Below are 18,405 nucleotides of genomic sequence, written 5' to 3' on the forward strand. Positions count from 1 at the left end.
TGTATGAGTCTGCAAAACACATGCTCTCCTTCATTCATCTCTCTCTCTCTATCCTCATCCCCCCCTTTAATGACACTTAACATCCTTCCTCACACTGCACACCTGTCACATGGCAGGAGGAAAGTGTCAGCTATATTATGCTTGGTACAGCTTACACACCATGGTATTCGTAGTAAATTATAGCAGTAGTGTAGTGTGCTGTTTGCAGGTGAATGTCAGTTTGTGTGTGGGTGGAAGGGTATGAGCGACACTGCTCTCCAGCCCTGTCTCGGCCTAACCAGAATTAGAGCGTGGTTAGCTAAACGTGTGCTCACCGTGCTAACCTCAGACCGTATCATAACTACAGTAACCTGTTTCTTACAGACATACAGTGTTGGAGTGTTGGAAATGAAATAGCTAGCGGTTTGTGTGTGTGGTCTTGGGGGAGGAGTATCTCCCCTAATACAAAGTTTAAGAAAACAGCCACCAAAGATTGCATCAACTGTTTAACCAGAACAAATCCTTAGCTCTAAGCCTCTAGGATTCTGGGTAACGTAAAGTGATTCCTCTGCAGTGCAAAAGACAGTGTTCAGAATAAATACATTGCAATGCCATAACGTTTTGTAGTGCTGGGATTACAGTAAAACCCCATTAAAAATCACTCCCACTCACACGTTTAGCACTACCCATGGCCATGCACATTAGTGAAGGAAATGTGCAGACAGACAGATGTAATGGTGAGTGTGGGAGTAATTGTTATCCTTGAAACAGCCTTCCCCATTCTTCCCGTTGAGCATGAGGTCATTTTATTATTGAGAGTCATGGTTCTCTCTCTCCATGGCTGCCCTGCCCTGCTGCAGACACCTGTTAGCTGGCCTTCTATAGTCTAACCCATCTGAAACTATTATTGTTGTCAGGAAACAGATGTGAGTTCACGCTACTGGAAAGTAAGCCTGTTTGTGACTGTGGTCATGTGGTTCTGCACAGTATGGCGGTGTGTGTGTGTTTGTGTGTGGGTGGGTGTGTGTGTGTGTGTGTGTGTGTGTGTGTGTGTGTGTGTGTGTGTGTGTGTGTGTGTGTGTGTGTGTGTGTGTGTGTGTGTGTGTGTGTGTGTGTGTGTTTGTGTGTGTGTGTGGGTGGGTGGGTGGGTGGAAGGGTTTCGGAAAGTATGACTTTGCACATCCTGCTGCCAGTTGGTTCCCCCCTGACTATGGGTTAAATGCACAGCCATGTCTACCATAACCTACTGTACTCTGACACACACACTGTCTGTTACAGTAGGGCTGTGCACGAGAGGAGGGCCAGTGCACGTGAGTTAATATGTGACCGAAAGGCGACCTCGGTAAACTGTGGTCAAACCATGGAAGATGGTGATGTGTAATCCATATGTCTTACTTAAAACCACACACACACACACACACACACACACACACACACACACACACACACACACACACACACACACACACACACACACACACACATGTTTTCATCATCATATTTAAAACAGACTGGAGGTTATGAATGGTAACATTCCATAGACACATTCACTTGCACAGTGAATTTTAGGTGCTTTAATAAACATAGTGCAACAAGGTTACTAAGGTTAGTTGCTGTCAACACATAGAGTCACTCTCTCACACACATACAGCACACATACATACACAGACACATACACACACAGACAAACATTGCAGATGAGTGTAAATCTTGATGTTGGGGCACCGCACCACCGGCGGTTGGTACGTAAATGGCAAAGTGGATAAATCCGTTCCAGATGATGTGTATAGATCATAATTATGACACACTCACACAGATGGGCTCCACAATCCAACCAAACACACACTCAAACACACACAGTACAGATGAGCTCCAAATACACCCACCCTGGGAAACGGTGAATTCCCCAAACCACAGAGTGCATGAGAGGGTGAGGGGAGTGGGGAGTCATGGGAAACAGAGGCACAGGATGCGTGCAGCTGCAGTGAACGGGACCGGGCCGGAGCAAAAACAGACAGAACCACGGCACAGAACAAAGCCGGAGAGAGAGTGAACACACCCTCGTCTATGGAGGAGGATGGATGACAACATCTCATGGTTCAAAGGCTGGTTGGTCTGAGTTATACACACTGTGGGTAAGGTTAGAGAGCCACACACTGCGGCGGTGGAGCAGAGAGGGAAGCCTGGGGTGAGAGGGGTCACTCACAGCTCCTACGGTTTTTATGATTGACACACTTTGGTAAAACCCAAATATGACACGTGCAAGAACATGCACTCACAAAACCCAAATCAGAGGTATAGGTGTCAGGGCCTCTGGATTAGGGGGGACGCCCATGTCTACCCCAACTCTGGGGCCTGGAAAGGGTGACGAGGGGGAGGAGGGAAGGAAAGGAGGGAGGAGTGGAGGGGAACGAGGAAGAGTGGTAAACCCAGTCTGCATCAAGGCGAGAAGGTATCTGGAAGTTTTCATTTTTTATGATCTGGGAAAACCAGAGTGGAGGGGTGGGTGACTGGCTGGGTGAGCGAGCGAAGCGCCTTTGGAAATTTCCACCCATTTGGCTGAGTTTACTGACGTATGTGAGAAAATCAAAAGGTTACAAATCACGTCAAACACTCCTGGACTCGTGTGGTCACTATAATTACTTTGTGTTTCCTGCATTGGGAAACGGATTTGTTTCCTGGGGTTCTCTAATTAGTCATTATCAACTCATGGACTTTATCTATGTAGTATAACTATACTCAACAAACATATAAATGCAACATGTAAAGTGTTGGTCCCATGTTTCATGAGCTGAAATAAAAGATCCCAGAAATTTTGCACAAAAAGCTTATTTCTCTCAAATTATGTGCACAAATTTGTTTACATCCCTGTTAGTGAGCATTTCTCACTTGCCAAGATAATCCATCCACCTGACATGTGTGGCATATCAAGAAGATGATTAAACAGCAGGATCATTACACAGGTACACCTTGTGCTGGTGACAATAAAATGCCACTCTAAAATGTTCAGTTTTGTCACGCAACATAATGCCACAGATGTCTCAAGTTTTGAGGGAGTGTGCAAATGGCCTGCTGACTGCAGGAATGTCCACCAGAGCTGTTGCCAGGGAATTGAATGTTCATTTATCTACCCTAAGCCGCCTCCAAAGTTGTTTTAGAGAATTTGGCAGTACGTCCAACCAGCCTCACAACCGCAGACCACGTGTAGCCACTCCAGCCCAGGACCTCCACATCTGGCTTCTTCACCTGCGGGATCGTCTGAGACCAGCCACCCGGACAGCTGATGAAACTGTGGGTTTGCAAAACGAAGAATTGTCAGAAACCTGCTCAGGGAAGTTCATCTGCATGCTCGGTGTCCTCACCAAGGTCTTGACCTGACTGCAGTTCGGGATCGTAACCAACTTCCGTGGGCAAATGCTCATCTTCGATGGCCACTGGTACGCTGGAGAAGTGTGCTCTTCACGGATGAATGTCGGTTTCACCTGTACCGGGCAGATGGCAGATAGTGTGGCGTTGTGTGTTTGAGCTGTTTGCTGATGTCAACGTTGTGAACAGAGTGCCCCATGGTGGCGGTGGGGTTATTGTATGGGCAGGCATAAACAATTGCATTTTATCTATGGCAATTTGAATGCACAAATATATCTTGACGAGATCCTGAGGCCCATTGTCGTGCCATTCATCCGCTGCCATCACCTCATGTTTCAGCATGATAGTGCAGAGCCCTATGTTGCAAGGATCTGTACACAATTCCTGGAAACTGAAAATATCCCAGTTCTTTCATGGCCTTCATACTCACCAGACATGTCACCCATTGAGCATGTTTGGTATGCTCTGGATCGACGTGTACGACAGCGTGTTCCAGTTCCCGCCAATACCCAGAAACTTCGCACAGCCATTGAAGAGGAGTGGGACAACATTCCACAGGCCTCAATCAACAGCCTGATCAACTCTATGTAAAAGAGATGTGTCGCGCTGCATGAGGCAAATGGTGGTCACACCAGATACTGCCTGGTTTTCTGATCCACGCCCCTACCTTTATTTTAAGGTGTCTGTGACCAACAGATGCATATCTGTATTCCCAGTCATGTGAAATCCATAGATTAGGGCCTAATGAATTTATTTCAATTGACTGATTTCCTTACATGAACTGTAAATCAGTAAAGTCTTTGAAGTTGTTGCATGTTGCGTTTATATTTTTGTTCAGTTTAGTATTAGTCATAATCAACACACGGACAATATATATCTAGTATAACTAGTATTTGTTATCTAGTTTCCCAGTTTGTAGGCCTACATTGTTGTTTGCTGAATAACAATGTCCTGTAGTATACTGTATCTATATGGCCCTGGCCTAGCTTTGATACTCTTGTCACCCCTCCCCTATTCTTGTTTTGAAAAATCTCTCCATCCAACCAGAGCCACCTCTCTACACAAGCTGTTTGACTGAGCGTATAGGTATATATATATATATATCTACCCTGTCCCCTCCTTCCCTTCCCTCCTCCCCCCACCCTCTCTCACTCATCTCACCACTCGCTCTCGCCTGATTGACTGTGTGAGACAAATTAGGCTTCTGAAATGATCAACAAATTTGACAGGTGAGTAAAATGTACATCTGTTTTTTTGTATTCATTGTTTAATGAGTTGAGAAAATGTATATGATATAATATCACATGACGGGATCAACTAACGCATGGCGTAGTACATATTCTAAAGCTAATCACTACCAATTGGTGATTGCTGTCCTATTTATTATTGATGATGCATTATGAAACCACTCCTGTCATCTTTCTCTTATGCAGCACAATCAGAAGTTTCGGTGATGATGACAACAATGTATTGAGTAGCTTTCGCTAGTTTCACTGAAAGCTGTCTGATTGAAACTGAGACTGAGAGAACCAGGACCAGTTTGTTAGACACCAGTTCATTGACAGATGGTTAACCAAACCTGTGGTTTTGTTAAAGAAGAAGAGGAAGGTGTTGAGTAGTTAGTGCAGTCCTCATAACCAGAGTATATTGCTTTTCCACACCAGAGAAGACACTACAGGGGCAGCGGAGGGAAAAACAATAGTAGTGGCTTTAACCATTCACCTTTTCACCTTAGGCCTGCCTCAGTGTGCTTATGAATTTTTACTTGGCAGCATCTCTACTATGTATTTCAGTGAAAACCTATTTTCTGTGTCTCAGTGTTCTGTTGGCCCAGAAGAAGTTTATCTACCACTATAAGAACATGCGCTGGGCCAAGGGCCGACACGAAACCTACCTGTGCTTCGTGGTCAAGAGGCGGGTGGGACCAAACTCACTCTCCTTCGACTTTGGACACCTGCGCAACCGGTCCGGCTGTCATGTTGAGGTGAGGGAGGGAGGGTAGAGGAGATGAGAGGAGAGAGAGGAGAGAGAGGAGAGAGAGGGAGAGGAGGAAACAGAGGAAAGGGGTAAAAAATATACAACAAATCTCATCATCTGTCATTTGCTCCAGTTTCTCTCCCTCTTTCCGTCTTCATATATTTTCCTATCTCTTCCATTTTCTTTCTTTCCTTCCCCTGTCTTCATCACTCTTTCCCGCCATTCTACTCTACACTCTCTCTATCCATGCATTACTTCTCCTTTCTCTCTATCTACATCTTCCTTCCTCAAACATTCCCATCTCTCTCTCTCTTCCTCAACTACATCCATCACTCTCTCCCTCATTCCTCACCCGTCTACCTTCCTCACCTATCTCCATCACTATCTCTCCCTCATTCCTCACCCCTCTCCCTTTCTCACACATCTCCATCACTCTATTCCCCCCAGCTGCTGTTCCTGCGCCTCTTGGAAGCAGGCGCCCTGTGTCCAGGCCTGTGGGGTTATGGAGCTCCAGACAGTGTGGGACTGTGTTACTCTGTCACCTGGTTCTGTTCCTGGTCCCCCTGCTCAGACTGCTCCTACAGGCTGGCCCAGTTCCTCAGCCAGACCCCCAACCTCCGCCTCAGGATCTACGTCTCCAGGCTCTACTTCTGTGACCCGGAGGACAGCAGTGCTAGAGAGGGTCTCCGCATGCTGCAGAGAGCCGGGGTGCAGATCACTGTCATGAACTATGAAGGTAGAGAGGGTGTGTGTGTGTGTGTGTGTGGGTGTGTGTGTGGGTGTGTGAGTACGTCTCTCGTTATAATTTGGTCTCTTCCCAATAGACTATTTCTACTGTTGGCAGACCTTTGTGGCTTGCAGACAGCGTGTGTTTAAGGCCTGGGACGGACTGCATCAGAACTCTGTTCAACTGGCTAGGAAACTTAACGACATCCTCCAGGTGGGACACACACACACGCACACACACTGTACCCTTGAGTTAATAGGCTAATATTATTTACTGATTTGTCTTTCAGCCTGGAGAGGCAGAAGATTGGGGAGATGCTTTCGAGCTACTTGGACTGTGATTCACCTCTATCCCTGTCATATACACTGATATGGAGCTAATTATTCTGCTCCTCCCACTGGTGCTACCTGTCAATGTTAAACTGATCACTTTAATCTATCACTGTAAAAGTAAATAATAATAACTGAAGTAGGTCAACTGTACAACTCAATAATGTGTTTATATATTGTTATTTAATCCATGTGATTTACATTTTTACCCTTTGTAGCATTATTACTGTCTTGTAACACATCCATTAAATCATTCCCTCCAACTGTGATTATGAGTGGTTTTGTGTTGACATTATCCTATCCTCTATTTACATTTGACCAGCTCTTTGTCTCTCACATAGCCAACAATAAACAAACAAATAAAGTTTAGGATAATTGATTACAATGATCTCTAAACTATCACTGACAATGGTTGATTAATCTGGATAAATGACATTAGAAATGGATGTGAACGCTTCATGTGCGCAAATATACAGTGTATTACGCTCTCGCACCCGTTAACGTGCACGATCACCACACACCGATTGAATTAAAGTCAAGATGGCGACCGAGGGCGAATACGAGTCGATCCTGTGTGTGAAACCTGACGTCAACGTTTACCGAATCCCGCCGCGGGCATCGAACCGGGGAGTCAGGTAAGAGACCCGGTTCCGTCAGCATCAACCAGTGACCTTGCCCTGGTCTGACCCCAGCATCCATTGTTTGATGCGGCGATATATAAACGTCCCCAAAGGCAAAGCTCTTGTCCCCACATCAAGGGAATGCATAGCCCATATAAAGGCTATAATGGTCGTCTCTGTCGCCTTTGTAGTGCCAAATAGCTTTTTCTAAGGTGGCTTACTAGTCAAACTGGTTGACTTCTATTGGGGAGGAATAGTCTACCACCAGATGTCAAGGTTGCGCATAGTGGGATGGATCGGGAGAATACACCTGTCATTATTGTAGTCCACCGTTCGGTATTAGACAATGACACTGAATCCTGTTTTCATTGCGAAAAAGTGACCGTGTCGTGCGCCCTTTTTACAGAATGCGCTTTGACTGCACTCTGCTTTGTGGCGAATGTATATTGAAGGGCTATAGCGGGTACTACGGTATTTAAAGGTCTAGAGGATTAGGTGAGATTTTTACTCCCGTTGAGGATTATCTGGTCATTTTCTCTGTTGTCGCCTATCCTGTTACTTTCTGAACAGGGTTCGTTAAAGGATCTCTTTTTGACAGTGACTTCTGTCTTGTTAGGGTACAGTCTACGTTTGGCAGTGTGTGTGACTATATTGCATTTACCCATTTGTTCATTGGCTGGTGTTTTAACGTGATCCAGTCTATCTCCATGCTGACTGGACAGCGCTCCATACTGTATCTGTCTCCTGGGAGCTGATTGGCTGACCACCAGTAACGTGCCATGACCACACACAAAGCTGAGTCTGTTGTGTGATGTAGTGAGTAATAATAATGAGGGAATATTCCACCCCAGGTCTGGTGAACTGCCAGCCCAGTCACCAGCCCAGTCCCCAGCCCAGTCACCAGCCCAGTCACCAGCCCAGTCCCCAGCCCAGTCACCAGCCCAGACACCAGCCCAGCCCAGTCACCAGCCCAGTCACCAGCCCAGTCACCAGCCCAGACACCAGCCCAGTCCCCAGCCCAGTCACCAGCCCAGACACCAGCCCAGTCACCAACCCAGCCCAGTCACCAGCCCAGTCACCAGCCCAGTCACCAGCCCAGACACCAGCCCAGCCCAGTCACCAGCCCAGTCACCAGCCCAGTCACCAGCCCAGTCACCAGCCCAGACACCAGCCCAGCCCAGTCACCAGCCCAGTCACCAGCCCAAACACCAGCTCAGCCCAGACACCAGCCCAGTCACCAGCCCAGTCACCAGCCCAGTCACCAGCCCAGACACCAGCCCAGTCACCAGCCCAGACACCAGCCCAGTCACCAGCCCAGTCACCAGCCCAGTCACCAGCCCAGACACCAGCCCAGCCCAGTCACCAGCCCAGTCACCAGCCCAGACACCAGCCCAGTCACCAGCCCAGTCCCCAGCCCAGTCACCAGCCCAGACACCAGCCCAGTCACCAACCCAGCCCAGTCACCAGCCCAGTCACCAGCCCAGACACCAGCCCAGCCCAGTCACCAGCCCAGTCACCAGCCCAGTCACCAGCCCAGTCACCAGCCCAGTCACCAGCCCAGTCACCAGCCCAAACACCAGCCCAGCCCAGACACCAGCCCAGTCACCAGCCCAGTCACCAGCCCAGTCACCAGCCCAGTCACCAGCCCAGACACCAGCCCAGTCACCAGCCCAGACACCAGCCCAGACACCAGCCCAGTCACCAGCCCAGTCACCAGCCCAGTCACCAGCCCAGACACCAGCCCAGCCCAGTCACCAGCCCAGTCACCAGCCCAGTCACCAGCCCAGTCACCAGCCCAGTCCCCAGCCCAGTCCCCAGCCCAGTCACCAGCCCAGTCACCAGCCCAGTCCCCAGCCCAGACACCAGCCCAGTCACCAGCCCAGACACCAGCCCAGTCACCAGCCCAGTCACCAGCCCAGTCACCAGCCCAGTAACCAGCCCAGACACCAGCCCAGCCCAGTCACCAGCCCAGACACCAGCCCAGTCCCCAGCCCAGACACCAGCCCAGTCACCAGCCCAGTCACCAGCCCAGACACCAGCCCAGCCCAGACACCAGCCCAGCCCAGTCACCAGCCCAGACACCAGCCCAGTCACCAGCCCAGTCACCAGCCCAGTCCCCAGCCCAGACACCAGCCCAGTCACCAGCCCAGTCCCCAGCCCAGACACCAGCCCAGTCACCAGCCCAGACACCAGCCCAGTCACCAGCCCAGTCACCAGCCCAGTCCCCAGCCCAGACACCAGCCCAGTCACCAGCCCAGTCCCCAGCCCAGACACCAGCCCTGTCCCCAGCCCAGTCACTCATTTCAGTAGCAAAGTGTGGTGGTTGGTTATCAACAACATGGTCTCCCTCTTTCTCACACACACACCTGTACAGTCAGTCTCATCTCTGATTGGCTGTCTGTGTCTCCCTCAGGGCTGCGGATTGGAAGCTGGACGCCCCTGATTGGACAGGCCGTATGAGAGTGACGGCTCGGGGAAAAGTGGCTTTTATCAAACTGGAGGACAAGATCTCTGGTGAGAGGCCAAATCGTCCCCTAGCCCCTTGCCCAGGGTTACCCAATAGGCGGCCCGCAGGCCACATTTTATTTGGCCCCCCAAGTTTTAAATTTTTACAAATAATAATTTTTGTTCTTGGACATAAAAGACTGTAAAATCACCAGGAAATGCTCAAAGTTATTTTAATGTAGGAAATCTGTTCCCAAGTATTCTCACGCATAAAAAGAGAGGCATATGTGATCGTATCCCAATGTAATCAAGGTTTGAAATGATTCTGTTTTTGTCAAATACTATATCTGTTTCTTGTAGTCAATTTGCAGTGTACACATTATTTATAACTATGTTCCGAGCATCCGCTCAAGGAAAAATTGTCCCACTGCTGAATGTAATTGGGAACTCATACCCTAGCCCCTAGCCCACCTCAAGGCACTTCTAGTCAGAAGATCATCGTGCCCAATTCCAAATCGTCCCCTGGGCACTTCTTGTTGATCTGAAAGGACTATGTTAACTGTTTCACCTTGCTCTCTGACTCTTGATTTGAACCGTTAGTTATAAGGCCTAAATTCTAATTACCCTCCGTCTCTGCAGGGGAGCTGTTTGCACAGGCACCAGTGGACGAGTACCCTGGCATCGCCATAGAAACCGTCAGTGACTCCAGTCGTTACTTTGTGCTTCGGATCCAGGATGAGAGTGGTGGGTTGTTGGTTGTCGTCACTAGTCGCCATCTGGCCAAATTAGAAAGGACAGAAGTATCACACACTACTTTCTCACATTTTCTATTAGTATTTATTATACTGAACAAAAATATAAACGCAACATGTAAAGTTTTGTTCCCATGTTTCATGAGCTGAAATAAAAGATCCCAGAAATGTTCCATTTGCCCAAAAAGCTTATTTATCAAAAGAAAAATGGCACATATTTGTTTACATCCCTTTTAGTGAGCCTATCTCCTTTGCCAAGATAATCCATCCACCTGACAGTTGCGGCATATCAAGAAGCTGATTAAACAGCATCGGCATTACACAGGTGCACTTTGTGCTGGTGACAATAAAATGCCACTCTAAAATGTTCAGTTTTGTCACACAACACAATGCCACAGATGTCTCAAGTTTAAAGGGAGTGTGCAATTGGCATGCTGACTGCGGGAATGTCCATCAGAGCTGTTGTCAGAGAATGTAATGTTTATTTCTCTACCATAAGCCGCCTCCAACTTTGTTTTAGAGAATTTGGCAGTACGTCCAACCGGCCTCACAACCTCAGTCCACGTTTAACCAGTCCAGCCCAGGACATCCACATCTGACTTCTTCACCTGCGGGATCGTCTGAGACCAGCCACCCGGACAGCTGATGAAACTGAGGAGTATTTCTGTCTGTACTAAAGCCCTTTGTGGGGAAAAACTTATTCTGATTGGCTGGGCCTGGCACCACAGTGGGTGGGCTTGGCTCCCAAGTGGGTGAGCCTATGCCCTCCCAGGCCCATCCATGGCTGCACCGCTGCCCAATCATGTGAAATCCATAGATCAGGGGATAATTAATTTATTTCAATTGACTGATTTCCTTACATGAACTGTAACTCGGTAAAATTGTTGAAATTGTTGCATGTTGCGTTTATATTTTTGTTCAGTATAGTAGTAGTAGTAGTAATAGTACTAGTAGTAGTATACCACAGTAATAACAATGTATGTGTTGGATCATTTGAGTGTGTAGTATGAAACAGTATTCTACAGCATTTGGAGTACACAATCAGCTGTTTCTCACTGTGCAATGTGTTTTAGGATCAGTGTGTGTACGAAGTGATTTGATTTGTAATTTACGTTGGTCTGTTGTTCTTCTCTGGCCTCTGTCTCTCAGGTCGCAGTGCGTTCATAGGCATCGGGTTCGGGGACAGAGGAGACTCGTTTGACTTCAACGTGGCGCTGCAGGACCACTTTAAGTGTGTTGCTCTTACAGCTGTCAGCTGTCACAACAGAGATAACACTCTCATTACATTAGCGAACAAGTGCAGATCAGAGCTAGAATGTAGACTTCTAACTGACATGAATTAGTAATAGCCTGTCATCTGTTTCACTCTATAACTCTCAATTCAATTCCAAGGGGCTTTATTGACATGGAAAACATGTTTATATTGCCAAAGCAAGTGAAATAAACAATCACAAATTAACAATAAACATTATGCACATAACATTTTTCAAAAGAATAAAGATGCTTGAAATGTAATATCTAGCTATAACTCTCTGTCCCTTTTTCACACTCATTCTTTCTTTCTATCTGTTTACTGTATATATCTCTTTCTCTCTATCTGTTTACTGTATATATCTCTTTCTCTCTATGTATTTACTGTATATATCTCTTTCTCTCTATCTATTTACTGTATATATCTCTTTCTCTCTATCTGTTTACTGTATATATCTCTTTCTCTCTATCTATTTACTGTATATATCTCTTTCTCTCTATGTATTTACTGTATATATCTCTTTCTCTCTATGTATTTACTGTATATATCTCTTTCTCTCTATCTATTTACTGTATATATCTCTTTCTCTCTATGTATTTACTGTATATATCTCTTTCTCTCTATCTATTTACTGTATATATCTCTTTCTCTCTATGTATTTACTGTATATATCTCTTTCTCTCTATCTATTTACTGTATATATCTCTTTCTCTCTATGTATTTACTGTATATATCTCTTTCTCTCTATGTATTTACTGTATATATCTCTTTCTCTCTATCTATTTACTGTATATATCTCTTTCTCTCTATCTGTTTACTGTATATATCTCTTTCTCTCTATCTATTTACTGTATATATCTCTTTCTCTCTATGTATTTACTGTATATATCTCTTTCTCTCTATGTATTTACTGTATATATCTCTTTCTCTCTATCTATTTACTGTATATATCTCTTTCTCTCTATCTGTTTACTGTATATATCTCTTTCTCTCTATCTGTTTACTGTATATATCTCTTTCTCTCTATCTATTTACTGTATATATCTCTTTCTCTCTATCTATTTACTGTATATATCTCTTTCTCTCTATCTGTTTACTGTATATATCTCTTTCTCTCTATCTGTTTACTGTATATATCTCTTTCTCTCTATCTGTTTACTGTATATATCTCTTTCTATCTATTTACTGTATATATCTCTTTCTCTCTATGTACTGTATATATATATATATATATCTCTCTCTCTCTCTCTCTCTCTACCTCTGTCTCCCTGTCTGTTTACTGTATATATCTCTCTGTCTCTACCTACCTCTGTTTCTCTCTACCTACCTCTGTCTCTGTCTCTCTCTCTCTACCTACCTCCCTGTCTCTCTGTCTCGCTCTCTCTACCTACCTCTGTCTCTCTGTCTCTCTCTCTCTCTCTCTCTACCTCTGTCTCTGTGTCTCTCTCTCTACCTACCTACCTCTACCTACCTCTCTGTCTCTGTCTCTCTCTCTCTACCTACCTCTGTCTCTCTGTCTGTCTCTCTCTACCTACCTACCTCTGTCTGTCTGTCTGTCTGTCTGTCTGTCTGTCTGTCTGTCTGTCTGTCTCTCTCTACCTACCTCTGTCTCTCTGTCTCTCTCTACCTACCTCTGTCTCTGTCTCTCTCTACCTACCTCTGTCTCTGTCTCTCTCTCTCTACCTACCTCTGTCTCTCTGTCTCTCTCTCTCTACCTACCTCTGTCTCTCTGTCTCTACCTACCTCTGTCTCTCTCTCTCTGTCTCTACCTACCTCTGTCTCTCTCTCTCTCTCTCTACCTACCTCTGTCTCTCTGTCTCTCTGTCTCTCTCTCTCTACCTACCTCTGTCTCTCTGTCTCTCTCTCTCTACCTACCTCTGTCTCTCTGTCTCTCTGTCTCTACCTACCTCTGTCTCTCTGTCTCTCTGTCTCTCTCTCTCTCTCTCTCTCTCTCTCTCTACCTACCTCTGTCTCTCTGTCTCTCTGTCTCTCTCTCTCTACCTACCTCTGTCTCTCTGTCTCTCTCTCTCTACCTACCTCTGTCTCTCTGTCTGTCTCTCAGGTGGGTGAAACAGGAGCTTGAGATCAGTAAGCAGTCTCAGACTCCAGACAACACTCCTAAACTGGACCTGGGTTTCAAAGAGGGACAGACCATCACTCTCAATATCGGGGTAACTTCCTCAACTCATACCCATAATACTCCTGCCATGGTACCATCTGGTTAGTGCTTAACTTCCTCAACTCATACCCATAATACTCCTGCCATGGTACCATCTGGTTAGCGCTTAACAACTAAAAAACGAACATGCAGGCACACGTTGCAAACCCATGCTCTGTTTATAAGCTTTGTCAAGCTATCACTCAAACACCTATTCCTCTTTCCTTCCTTCTCACCCGTCGCCCCTCTCTTTCTTTCTTTCTTTCTTTCATTCTTTCTTTCTTTCTTTCTTTCTCTCTTTCTTTCATTCTTTCTTTCTTTCTTTCTTTCCATTTCTGTTCCTCTCTCAGCAAGGCAGAAAGAGAGACAAGTCCCGCCCCCAGAGCGCTGGTGGCTTTGGGCTCCTCCCTCCTCCCCCTGGTGGCGGTGGTGCCAAGATTGCCCCTCCCCCTATGTCAAGCTCCTCCAATGACAACGAAGGTTTATTCTCACGGGGAGACTTATTCTCTGCGGGAAGTGACTCGTTTTCAGGGGGTAGTGACACATTTTTAGGAGGAAACAACACATTCTCAGCAGGAAGTGACATGTTCTCAGGGGGAAGTAACACAGGTAGGTGAACAGCATTTTGGGCCACATTCAGTGAAGTGTAATGCTACTGGTTGTTCAGACAGATATACACTACATGACCAAAAGTATGTGAATACCTGCTCGTCGTACACCTCATTCCAAAATCATGGGCATTAATATGGAGTTGGTCCCCCCTTTGCTGCTATAACAGCCTCCACTCTTCAGGGAAGGCTTTCCACTAGATGTTGGAACATTGCTGTGAGGACTTGCTTCCATTCAGCCACAAGAGCATTAGTGAGGTCAGGCGCTGAAGTTGGGGCTTAGGCCTGGCTCGCAGTCGGCGTTCCTATTCATCCCAAAGGTGTTCGATGGGGTTGAGGTCAGGGCTCTGTGCAGGCCAGTCAAGTTCTTCCACACCGACCTCAACAAACCATTTCTGTATGGACCTCGCTTTGTGCACTGGGGCATTGTCATGCTGAAACAGGAAATGGCCTTCCCAAAACTGTTGCCACAAAGTTGGAAGCACAGAATCGTCTAGAATGTCATTGTGTGCTGTAGCGTTAGGATTTCCCTTCACTGGAACGAAGGGGCCTAGCCTAAGGCATGAAAAACAGCCCCAGACCTTTATTCCTCCTCCACCAAACTTGACAGTTGGCACTATGCATTGGAGCAGGTAGCGTTTTCCTGGCATCCGCCAAACCCAGATTCGTCCGTCAGACTGCCAGATGGTGAAGTGTATTTATCACTCTAGAGAATGCATTTCCACTGCTACAGAGTCCAATGGCGGCGAGCTTTACACCACTCCAGCCAACGCTTGCCATTGTGCATGGTGATCTTAGGCTTGTGTGCAGCTGGTCGGCCATGGAAACCTATTTCATGAAGCTCCCGACGAACAGTTCCTATGCTGACGTTGCTTCCAGAGGCAGTTTGGAACTCGTTAGTGAGTTATGCAACAGAGGACAGACGATTTTTACGCGCTATGCTCTTCAGCACTCGCCGGTCACATTCTGTGAGCTTGTGTGGTCTACTACTTCGCAGCTGAGCCGTTGTTGCTCCTAGACGTTTCAACTTCACAATAACAGCACTTACAGTTGACTGAGGCAGCTCTAGCAGGGATGAAATTTGACAAACTGACTTGTTGGAAAGGTGGCATCTTATGACAGTGTCGCGTTGAAAGTCACTGAGCTCTTCAGTAAGACCATTCTACTGCCAATGTTTGTCTATGGAGATTGCATAACTGTGTGCTCAATTTTATACACCTGTCAGCAACGGGTGTGACTGAAATAGCCGAATCCACTAATTTGAAGAGATATTCACATACATTTGTGTATATATAGTGTATATAATAAACCAAAAAATAAACACAACATGTAAAGTGTTGGTCCCATGTTTCATGAGCTGAAATAAAATATCTCAGAAATGTTCCATATGCACAAAAAGCTTAGTTTTCGCAAGTTTTGTTACGAATTTGTTTACATCCCTGTTGGTGAGCATTTCTCTTTTGCCAAGATACTGTAATTGTACCACCTGACAGGTGTGGCATATCAAGAAGCTGATTAAACAGCATGATCCTTACACAGCTGCACCTTGTGCTGGTGACAATAAAAGGCCACTCTAAAATGTGCAGTTTTGTCACACAAAATGCCACAGATGTTTCAAGTTTTGAGGGAGTGTGGAATTGGCATGCTGACTGCAGGAATGTCCACCAGTGCTGTTGCCAGAGAATTGAATGTTCATTTCTCTACCATAAGCCGTCCCCCATTGTTTTAGAGAATTTGGCAGTACGTCTAACCGGCCTCACAACCGCAGACCACGCATAACCACGCCAACCCAGATCCTCCACATCTGGCTTCATCACCTGTGGGATCGTCTTAGACCAGCCACCTGGACAGCTGATGATATTGAGCAGTATTTCTGTTTGTAATAAAGCCCTTTTGTGGGGAAAAACTCTGATTGACTGGGCCTGGCTCCCAAGTGGGTGGGCCTATGTCCTCACAGGCCCACCTATGGCTGTGCCCCTGGCCTCTCATGTGAAATCCATAGATTAGGGCCTAATTTATTTATTTCAATTGACTGATTTCCGTATATGAACTGTAACTCAGTAAAATCATTGAAATTGCTGCATGTTGCGTTTATATTTTTGTTCAGTATAGATCTGCTCTGGCATGTAGATTAGGGATGATGTCAGCTCCTTACAAGACAATTCTATGTGCAACGTTCAGAGCGTTGTGTTCTCCTGAATGTGACCCTGTTCTTATATTGCTGCTTCTGATTCATCTGTTTGTTTATCTTGTTCGGTTACCCTAGTAACTGCTTTTTCTGTATAGCGCATTTTGCTACCATTGTTGAAGACTATTTTTACAGTTCCCCAAACCATGCTGTGAATTCATTTGACTGAAGGGAAAAAGTGTATGTTTTATATGCCACTGTGTAATTAGGTTAAGGATTGAATGGGGCCCTGGGTGTTTTTTCTTTTAGTTTTATGAGCTAACCAAGAAAAAAGGCTGTTGTCGTTACAGTATGAATGTAGAGAAAGTAGTAGAGGGTGTGTATTGAAGGGTCTGATGTGTGTTGTCTCCATAGAGATCCTATTAAATTAGTTTTCTAATTCCTAATTCTATCGTTGTCTCTGTGTTCTCAGGCTGTTTGTTAGACCTGGACAGCAGTAACTCCAACTCTGTGGTGCAGCCAATCCCCAACCCTACAGGCGGCTCGGACATGTGGGGAGACTTCTCTGCCCCAGAAAAGTAAGGGGATAATCTTCTCTCTTTCATCCTTTTCTCTCTTCTTTCATTATTCTGTTCCCCACATTAATGCTCTCCTCTTTTTCCCCATAATGCAGGTCCATGTCTCCTCTCGCCAACGATGATGGTTCCACCAACTGGCAGCAGTTCTGAGGCGTCCCACAATCCCTTTCACTTGACCTTCACCTGACCTTTAACCCCTGACCAGAGGAGGACTCCAGCAGAACACTGTATATTATCACCTCAACCTCAGTGTACTCTCTCTCGCTCTCTCTCTCTTCCCCCTCTCTTTATTTCTCTCTCTTCACCCCTCTCCTGGCTTCCTCTCCTTACCATCCTCTCCCTCTACATCTTTCCCTCTCAGCCCCAACCCTACACTCTCTCCCCCTCTGTCCCCCTCTCCTTGCCCTCCTCTCCCTCTGTCTCTCTATCTATTGCAACAGAGTATTTATTTATTACTGAGGGAAAAGACTGAGGGAAAATCTCTCTAAATGAAAGATGGTACATAAAGGAATGATGGTGACTCACACTAATATAGTCTTGATAAATAAATACATTAATTTATGTACATAATATATTATTGTAAATGTATATAGTGTCAGTACTTTGTAATTCCCATTGTTGTTGTGGTAGTGTTGTAGCTAATTTTCCTTTAGAATCTCCAGTACAACTGGAATTATCGCCTGAAATAACTGATTTACAGGATGCATTAGTATATGACCAAGTTATCTTATATCTGATCCAAGGTCAGTTTAGCTTTTTCCTCTTAATTGCTAAGGTTAGGCCACGGTGAGTCTGGAGCTGTGCTTTGGAGCAGCTTCTGCTTTGAGTGGACACTGATCTACTGTAAGTTTACACAGCAGTCATGCTGTTTGTCGCCCTTTAGTGGGCTGTTGCGGTCCTACAACCACAGTCTGACAGGGAGAGTGGTGAGATGCACAACAGCAGCTGCTGTGGACAGTATCACTGCTGGCTGGGGATGGGCACTTGTCTGGTCCACTTGGCTGCATTGTTTTAACAGGAGGCTGGTGTTAGTTGGTCAATTAACACAGAAATGGAGGGAGAGAGAGGACAAAAGTGTGCTGATTGAGGGAAGGGAAAGATGGGTGGGGTCTGAAGAGGGATGGGGGGTGAGGAAGGGGTTTAACCCATGGGGTGATAGAGAGGCCTGATTTAGGCCTAGTGATGTAATCAACAGTCCCTAGGTGTTTCTGGGTAGTGATGACTCATTTAGGTCACGACTTTTGCCCTGCTGGATGAATAGCCCTGTGTGTGTACATACAACTGTCTGTCCGTCCATCCATCTGTCTGTATTCTATACGTTGTACCCTGGAACTAACGTAACTCTGTCAATGCAGTCAGACCATTCCAGTCCTTGTGAGATGCAGTGTTTTACTTTACTGTTGTGTTGTTATTGTGAGAGAAAGGAGGGAGGGATAGAGGGAGGGAGGGATAGAGGGAGGGAGGGATAGTGAGATGGCTGGAGGGA

General features: G+C 46.0%; 2 protein-coding genes across 3 annotated transcripts; both read left to right on the plus strand.

Moving 5' to 3' along the window:
• The first annotated feature begins 4,490 nt into the window (after positions 1-4,490).
• On the plus strand, positions 4,491-6,647 carry LOC115165100 (single-stranded DNA cytosine deaminase-like). Of its 2 annotated transcripts, XM_029718145.1 has the most exons (5): positions 4,491-4,574; positions 5,164-5,329; positions 5,770-6,058; positions 6,147-6,262; positions 6,339-6,647. In XM_029718145.1, the coding sequence occupies exons 1-5, from the start codon at positions 4,555-4,557 to the stop codon at positions 6,387-6,389; spliced, it is 642 nt and encodes a 213-aa protein (XP_029574005.1). In that variant the 5' UTR covers positions 4,491-4,554; the 3' UTR covers positions 6,390-6,647. The 2 variants fall into 2 exon arrangements, with proteins under 2 accessions (XP_029574005.1, XP_029573997.1); XM_029718137.1 differs by lacking the exon at positions 4,491-4,574 and having other exon boundaries at positions 4,898-5,329.
• Positions 6,648-6,902: 255 nt separating this feature from the next.
• On the plus strand, positions 6,903-18,338 carry LOC115188451 (adaptin ear-binding coat-associated protein 1). The gene is made up of 8 exons (XM_029747321.1): positions 6,903-7,013; positions 9,412-9,512; positions 10,083-10,187; positions 11,345-11,426; positions 13,510-13,618; positions 13,956-14,214; positions 16,814-16,919; positions 17,015-18,338. The coding sequence occupies exons 1-8, from the start codon at positions 6,919-6,921 to the stop codon at positions 17,067-17,069; spliced, it is 912 nt and encodes a 303-aa protein (XP_029603181.1). The 5' UTR covers positions 6,903-6,918; the 3' UTR covers positions 17,070-18,338.
• Positions 18,339-18,405: the final 67 nt, after the last annotated feature.

Source organism: Salmo trutta, chromosome 3, assembly GCF_901001165.1.
Source record: "Salmo trutta chromosome 3, fSalTru1.1, whole genome shotgun sequence".
Classification (NCBI taxonomy): domain Eukaryota; kingdom Metazoa; phylum Chordata; class Actinopteri; order Salmoniformes; family Salmonidae; genus Salmo; species Salmo trutta.